General features: G+C 45.3%; 1 protein-coding gene across 1 annotated transcript; it reads left to right on the forward strand.

Annotated features, from left to right (window-relative positions):
- Positions 1 to 154: 154 nt before the first annotated feature.
- On the forward strand, positions 155 to 7375 carry mblac2 (metallo-beta-lactamase domain containing 2). The gene is made up of 3 exons (XM_079516254.1): positions 155 to 822; positions 4380 to 4594; positions 6364 to 7375. Exons 1-3 carry the CDS (start codon positions 354 to 356, stop codon positions 6535 to 6537), a joined length of 858 nt encoding a protein of 285 aa, XP_079372380.1. The 5' UTR covers positions 155 to 353; the 3' UTR covers positions 6538 to 7375.
- The last annotated feature ends 1464 nt before the right edge of the window (positions 7376 to 8839 follow it).

Below are 8839 nucleotides of genomic sequence, written 5' to 3' on the forward strand. Positions count from 1 at the left end.
CAAATATTCGCATCGAGCTTGTAATTAGGCTATTTTCAAATAGTTTAAATGGCTCCAGTCCTGTGACCTAATAATATAATTGCTTATTTCCATAGACCATGGTTACTTGTTTCTCTCGCAAAATGTGGCAACAATATGTCAGCCACCATATATATTGTTTCTAACTCCAAATGACAACATCACGGATGAGCAGGATCAGATCATATCAGCGTTTTCATTTTTATATATATATTTTTTGCAGCTAAAAATCTTGGGACCACCAGCACCACCAGCAGCGGGCCTGCGGATGCGATTGCGTCCGATCATCCGATCATCCTAAGCCTAGTAATAATAGCCTATGCAGCCGCGGTGGGATGTCGTCCTCTTCGCCCACCTCAGCAGCAGCAGCCACGGACTGGTACGCGCACAAGGCGCTGGGAGACGGGCTCTTCTGGATCCAGGAGCGCTTCTACCAGTCGAACAACCGCTGTAACATCTGGCTGCTGCGCGGCAGCCACCAGGACGTGGTGATCGACACGGGCCTGGGCCTGCGGAGCCTGCCGGACTACATCGCCGAGAAGGGGCTGCTGGGGGGCGCCGCCGACCGGAGGAACCCGCTGCTCGCCGTGGCCACGCACGCCCACTTCGATCACTCGGGGGGTCTCCACCAGTTCCCACAGGTGGCCGTGCACAGCGCCGAGGTGGACGCCCTGGCCAACGGCGACAACTTCGAGACGGTCACCTGGCTGAGCGACCGGGAGATCTTGGAGCCGCCGTCTCCCGGCTGGAGGGCGAGGCACTACAAAGTCAAAGCCGTGCAGCCCACGCACATACTGCAGGAAGGTATGCACTGCCAGGCGACATCATTATCACTGACAGACAGTGGGTGATGGAGGGATTGTGGACCGTTGTCTCTCTGTGATCATTGCAGAAAGTGTAAACGTAGTCAGTGAGTGGGTGGTCAAGTAGCCTACTGCAGTGGTTCACAAACTGGGGGTTGACAAATGTTTGGGGCATCCCCAGATGATTAGCTTAAAGGGATAGTTCACCCCCAAATTACTTATTTTCTATCGATTATGGAGCCTTGAATTTATGAAGGTGTTTTTTTTCAGCATTCCTGGGCCAATGACTGGAGTCATTGTTTTCTCACTCAACAGTAAACAAACCACCAACATTTCTAAAGTGACAATTATGAATGGCTATTTGACCGTTTTAATAATACCAAATTGGCCAAATTGTCAAATATTACGTAAGAAATAGGCAAACGTGATCCCCCCAACAATATTAATCTATGGAACCGAGTCAAACTAATTGTAATGCCTCAACTTTTACAATTCAAAGTGCTTTGCAGGGTGGAGGGCTTCACCCAGTTCAAATATAGGATTATTTTTGGGGGGTCGTGTCCAGAGGCGTATCTACAATAAGGCGAGGGCAGGCGTCCGCCTGTCCAAATCCATTTCTGGCCTGGCCAAAATCCATACAATGAGAAAAAAAGAAGACAAAAACAAGACCTGAGAACTATTAATGGACAGCTGATTGGCCGTTGCGGTAGAGCACGACCCTCGATCCCCCATTGGAATATAAATGCATGCCTGGTTTGGCTACTGCAACGTGTGCAATGTGATTAGATTAGTGTTTACTATAGCCGGTGTCAGCTGTGTGTGGACTTTGGAGGGTTTATACTGCAGCAGAGTGGACACGCACGCACGCACACACACACACACACACACACACACACACACACACACACACACACACACACACACACACACACACACACACACAATTTCTTCAAGTGCCCTACTGACTCACAGGATGAATGCACCCTGATGTTGTCCCAGATGTTAGTCATTCATCACATTGTCTATGTACACAATACATGTATGTTTCCTGTGCTTACATACGTTGGGGGTCACAAAGAGAGTGCACACTACAAGTAGAGTGTGTACTTCATTTGTATCTGTTCAGCTGCGTGTACACTCTATTTTAAGCCATTAAGATGGCTTGCTCATCATGACTTTGATGTATTCGGTTTCATCCAAGAAGAGTAATGACTCAACAACACAAGGGGGGGAACATGCAGAAAGGGGGCGACAGTGACTCAAGAGGTAGAGCGGCAGCCTGAGAACCCAACTGGAAGGTCTCCTTATATATGTGATGTATGCCATGCTTTTTTTGTTATTGCTTAATGTAAATCGCTCTGGATTAAGAGCGTCTGCTAAATGCCTAAATTGTCTCCGGTTCGATCCCCGCCTGGCCTGACTCCCTCTCTCCGGGCCGGCCTCATGACGAAGTGTACTTGAGCAAGACACGGACGGAACCCCTTAAAGGAGTAGTTCGCCCAATTCTTTTTTTCCCCCCTTTTTTCAATAACGTATTTTCGATCAATCACACACATGAATTCATGGAGATTTGTTTTCCTTCTTGTTTTTGTTGCATTTTTAAGCCAATAATTTGATGACCAGCAAAGTCGAAGTAGGAGACTCAATTGAGACCGATGACCCGGTTATCAAATTATTAGCTTAGGAATGTGACAAAAATCTCTATGAATTCAAGGCATCAAGGGGTGTGTATTTATAGATTTCTTTTGGGCTTAGTTACTATGTCTCCTTTAACCCCTTAACTGCTCCCCGAGCTGTTCACTGCTCATAATAGTTGTGAACAGTTTGTTATTAATTCATTTCCCCATTTAGATCAATAACACATGACATGTTGGCAGGACAGCTGTTGCCAACTCCCCAGTAACGGAAGTAGCTAGTGGCTCTTTGAAAAGTCTCTAGAAGTCGCTAGCCGCTTCATGTATTCGCTGCTGGTTTAAACAAAGTGTAATATAACAAAACCATAGCTCAATTTAAACTAACGTTTAGAACGCTATTTTGTTCCGACCCATACAGGAGTACTTTGAAGGTTGCTTTATGCATTTGAGTATGTCATTGTTTTTGCTAGCAGTGTGAGATGCTGCTCTGTGCACATGACACTCGACTCTCGAGCCGTCGGCCCGGGCCCTTCCTCCGCCTGCTACCGAGAGACACTCCTCGAGGAACCGAGCCGAGGCGAGGAAGCCATGTGCCGCTCACGGCCGCGACGTGCTCGTTTGTGTGTGTCATTGACTCACTGAGGAGCAGGCAGGCATGCAGGCACCTGCTCCAGTAGCAAATGAAGGCAAAGAGAAGGAAAATGAAGAATTCTTTTTTTATCTCTGGCGCCTGTCAACATGATTTGTCCCCAAATCACCAGAAAAACTAGCTAGATTTGTCGCTAGAAGCTTTTCACTAATTAAGTCGCTAGGGGGGTCTGGAAAGTAGCTAAAAATAGCGTCAAATCCGCTAAGTTGGCAACACTTGGCCCGGGCATCAGGGCATCAGTTCACATAACTGGCTTTTACTGTTAAGAGAACAAAGTCCAGAAGTTTGGACATTAGTGCGAGGCTGCGAGCCAAGAACTAAGCTGAAGTTTGATTTGAAGTTCTGATGACTCCCGTGGACGCCAAGCTTATTCATTAGGCAGAAACCTCTTGTGTATTTTTCGTAAATGAACGCCCTACTTCATCATACTATAGCAAGCGTTACACAAAAGCATCAGATCTACAAGCTGGAAACGCAAATCGACACACTTTGAGCTTGTAGATACTTTTGCTATTTTATTTGAATTTGGCCAAGAGCAGACAGCCCACCCACCCCAGACTGAACCACTGTTTCAAATAGATCCCGAACATGTTCAATTTAACTGTGAAAGTGTACACAAATGGATCAAGTGAATGCATTTGGCTCCGTTTGGGACCCCCATTTGATACAATTATTTTGTCTCTGGGGGGCCTCAAAATACTTTTTAAAATCCTTTTTGCGTTCATTAAATTCAGAGTGTACAAATGGAACCTCACCCCCCCGTCTCCCCCCCCGTCTTTCTCTCTCTCTCAGAAGGTATTCAGTCTGACAGTAATTTCTGCCTACTTGGTCAATATACCCAGCCTTTATTTCTGCTGCGTCAGAGGCACTGCTGCAGTGCAGTTGGCATATCCTATTGCTCACTTTCAGCTGCCTGTCACGCCGTCGCGGACTCACATCCGCTTTGTCTCTCTCGACCCCAATCGATCTCACTCGACACCACGCAGTGACTTTGGCCTCACAACACCAACACCGGCATACAGTGTACTGTATCTGTGACACACACACATACAGTGTACTGTATCTGTGACACACACACATGCACTACAACAGTGGTTCTCAAACGTTTTTGTGCCAAGGACCCCCAAATTGATATGTGTTTGGATGCTGACCCCCGTCTGAAAAGGTTTGGAGCCAGGGACCCAGGAGACTCTTTGAAAAAATCCTTTTCAAAGATAGCAGTACAAGCTCGCAGTGAGCTTGGAAAACTGCTGACCCATCTCTCCCCCCCCACAGGTGACGTGATCAACCTGGGTGACAGACAGCTGACGGTGCTCCACATGCCGGGCCACTCGCGGGGCAGCATCTGCCTCCACGACCGCCACAACAAGCTGCTGTTCAGCGGGGACACGGTGTACGACGGAGCCATGATCGACTGGCTTCCCTACAGCCGAGTCAGTGACTACGTCAGCAGCTGCGAGCGCCTGGTCGGCCTGGTGGACAGCGAACAGGTAACGAGACCAGACGGAGCGGACGCCCACCACCCACTAGGGTAGGGTTGGGATCGTCCCACTTGCCCAGATTGTTGCCTTCCACAATTTCCAAATGCTTCCCGGTGGTCATAAAGCCAGACTATAGCATTCAGGAGGTGTAGGTCCAGACTCTATATATAACATTCAGGAGGTGTAGTTCCAGACTATATAGCATTCAGGAGGTGTAGGTCCATACTCTATATAACATTCAGGAGGTGTAGTTCCAGACTATATAGCATTCAGGAGGTGTAGGTCCAGACTCTATATAACATTCAGGAGGTGTAGTTCCAGACTCTATATAGCATTCAGGAGGTGTAGTGCCAGACTATATATATAGCACTCAGGAGGTGTAGTTCCAGACTCTATATATAACATTCAGGAGGTGTAGTTCCAGACTCTATATATAGCACTCAGGAGGTGTAGTTCCAGACTCTATATATAACATTCAGGAGGTGTAGTGCCAGACTATATAGCACTCAGGAGGTGTAGTTCTAGACTATATATAGCATTCAGAGATTGTGGAATAGTTGTCTGGCTACGTGAGACTAGGATTGGGATCAAAAGAGAACAGTTGTGCCCTAGTGATGATATTATGATATTCAGTATTCAGAAAGTCGTATCGTGATATTGACTGATTCCCGAGTCGAGCCCGGTGGCCTATCATCGGTCAGCAGCCTTGATGCTGAGTGCCAAGCAGGGAGGCATTGGGTTCCATTTTCCGTCTTTGGTATAACCCGGCTGGGGGAATTGAACCCCAACCTTCCAGTCTCAGGGCGCCATGGAGGACACTCTTAACCACAAGGCCACTGATCTGGGCAAATAATATCGATATATTGCCCAGCCCTAATTATGTGTCAGGACAAAACAACAGCATGATGAGTGATTGGTGTAACTATAGTAAAACAAGAATGACTTGGTCATAATTGCCAGGTGCACAAAGCTCTCGTTTATGAACATCTACAGTATATATAATCAGTTTGTGTGCCTCTGCCTCAGCTCACGGCTTCACGTTGCAGCGTTCAGAGTATGCCTATTGGCCTATTGGGAGTATGCCTAGAGACGAGGCAGCCAATCATGAAAAAGCTTTTCAAGCACCTGGCAAAAAAAGGTTTCATTATTTGTAAGGGTGAGTCATTCCAAAGAAATCCGAAGCACTCTGCTGTTCACTGAATATAGTTAAAAGCCTTTTGCGGAACATGCCAAGTTTATAATCTGGCTGATTGATTATTCTGCAGTTGTTTTCTGTTCTATATACCTTTTCGGTCTAGCGGTCTTGTGATGCTTTGTTTTTGTTGTAAAACCGTGTCTTTTTTCCTTTTTTTTTTCCTGTAGTAGAACCACTCATTCCACCTTTTGTTTCCGAGAGGTTCTGTTGCTTTGCTATTCTTGGACCCGGGTACCTGGTCACCAGGACACCAAGCATAATTTTGTCATCATATAGTGAAATGTCTGCTTATCGTCTCTATCGGATGGAAACCTCATATTTCCAAAACTGTTACTTTTCCGGATTCAAATAAAAAACGGCAAGCGAAGCGATGCGTTTTCAGCTTGTCAATGTGATACTTTTTGTGTGATCAAGTAGGGCATTCATTTTAATTTACCAAAAAACATAAAAACATTAATATGGAGATGCAAGGTTTTTGCTGACGATATCAATCATTTGTTTTGTCATATAAATTGCTGGTCTACACCCATCCTCGATGACCTTTGAGCTGCATATTAATGTCTCTCCTGCTGCACACACACAGGTGGACCAGGTCCTCCCCGGCCACTACAACACCTTCGGGGCGAAGCGCCTCCACCGGCTGGCCTCCTCGTACATCAACAGAGCCGGGACCTGCCCCGCCAAGTTCTCCACGCTCGCCTGGAGGACTTTAGCCTCAGTGGCGCTCAGGGCCTCCAACCCCCGGAGCACCTGCTAGTAAAGAAGAAGACCTGCAGAGGGCCAGAGAGGAAGAGGAAAGCACAAAAGCGAAAGCATACACTGTAAAAAAAAATAATAATAATAATCCTTACGGTTGTCAAACTACACACTCCCACTCCCCGAATGGCACTTTCGCACTCCAGGAATGCTGAATTGCCGTTCTCAAACCCAAGATGTAAAAAAAGGGGTGACGGCTCAGCTAAAAAAACGACCCGGAACCGTTACAATTGAGGCATTTTGCAGACAACCTGCCAAGGACGTGTTTTACGTGTTTTTTTAATTTCTATTAATTCAGAAAGAGATCGCTCTATACTACTCTATGCTCTATACTAAACCGGAAATGGTCGGTCCATCAATGAAAGTGTTCTCCGTCGTCCACTTGCATTTTGACTGAAATCTTAAAACGCTTTTATCTCGGATTCTTTCCCCAGATTGCGTTTTTGATCAAAACGTTGATGTTCACGCCTCACAAGAAAAGCGTTGCTCGTCGCGATTACAAAATTCATGCCTCGGATGGTCCCAAAATAATCCCTTCGCTTTCCACTAACTTCCGGTTCAAGATCCGGTGTATTGTTGCCCCTTGAATAAAGGACACGTCCTGACAGTACATTATGGCAGTGACTGTCACTGGACACAGTACATTATGGCAGTGACTGTCACTGGACAGACTGGTATTAGTACATTATGGCAGTGACTGTCACTGGACAGACTGGTATTATTACATTATGGCAGTGACTGTCACTGGACAGACTGGTATTATTACTGACAGTACATTATGGCAGTGACTGTCACTGGACAGTACATTATGGCAGTGACTGTCACTGGACAGACTGGTATTCATTATTGGCAGTAATAGTGAATGAGTTAATCCAGAGCGACAGGCAGTAAGCAAGGAAAACACGCGGTAATGCATGCATGCAATGACAGAATCGTACATATCCCCCGTAGTCAACATGTGACGTTGCGGGTACAGTACACCCTTCCAGTCAACCGTTTGACGTTTGGTCAAATCCGTCCCCAGAAGTCACCCGTTTGCCATTTTGGGAGTGAGAATGCGTTGTTCATAACATTACACTCCAAGTTAACTCAACTGTGTTACCGTTTCAGTGGACGTTGTTTGTCGAGGACTAGATGGAGAGTGACCCTTGTGACCCTGTGTAAAATCGATGTGAAAAGATTGTCTTATTTATGTAATCCAACAGAATTCATATAATTGCCAAACGTGTACAACGGCCCCCTATTGGGCTACTACTAGTACACGAGTCAGTATCAGCATCATTTATATAATAGCCTATACAGTATTTATCTTATTCTGAATGAAGAGTGTTTTGTCTGAAAGTAAAGATTTGTGGTTGGTTTATATATAGTATGTGTGTAGTACATTGTCTCTGTCGGGTGGAAACCTGTAACTGTATGTCCAAAAAGGATACTTTCAAATTCAAAAATAGCAAAAGTAGCAGATCGACGAGCTCGAAGTGCTTAGCTTCACGCCATGTTTTGATATTGCAGATCTGCTGCTTTTGATGCTTTTGATATGTGTGACACTGTAGTATGATCAAGTAGCTGCGTTAATTTATGAAAAAAAGTACAAAAAGTTAGAATATTGAGACAGGTTTCGGCTCGACAGCAACAATATACACAAAAAAAAGAACTAACAATGGCACAATAATGCTACAACTCAGCACTTAAAAAACAGATGGCAGGGAGTTTTGAGTTTTTAACTCTGAGGCATGTGATGAAGTAGTGAATAATAGCGTTTTCCCTATGCATACTGCAACGCTCAGTGAAAGCCTCGGTGTCTACTACCTCCTACGTTTGTAACACTGCTTTGTACTAACTATCGGCTTTGGAATCGCAACGTCGACAATAAAGCCTCCGTTCTTCTGTCTGCTGTTTTGTGCAACGCTTGCGGCTGTTTGTGAACTCAAGTTTTAATTTTAGCCAGGCACATCAGCTATATAGGAAAGAAATTGTACTGTATGAGATGATAAATTGGACCTCTTCCTTCATAGGTGTTACCAATGATACTAATGAAGGCTCTGTTCAAACAGAGTCAGGGTGCTGATATTGTACATGTTAGATGAGCTCACTAAAAACACTATTACACCAGTGGGTCTCCGACATTTTCAAATGATCGGAATCGGTTTGGGAGCAAAACAATTTGATTGGGAGTTGGGACATCCCTAGTGTTAATATTATATCCATATCATGATATTAGACTGGATATTGTCTGTGATTTTGGATATTGTACTATGATATGGCATCATAGTACAGTGTTAGCAAGTGTTCTATAAAAATAT

This window comes from Electrona antarctica, assembly GCF_951216825.1.
Source record: "Electrona antarctica genome assembly, chromosome: 12".
Classification (NCBI taxonomy): domain Eukaryota; kingdom Metazoa; phylum Chordata; class Actinopteri; order Myctophiformes; family Myctophidae; genus Electrona; species Electrona antarctica.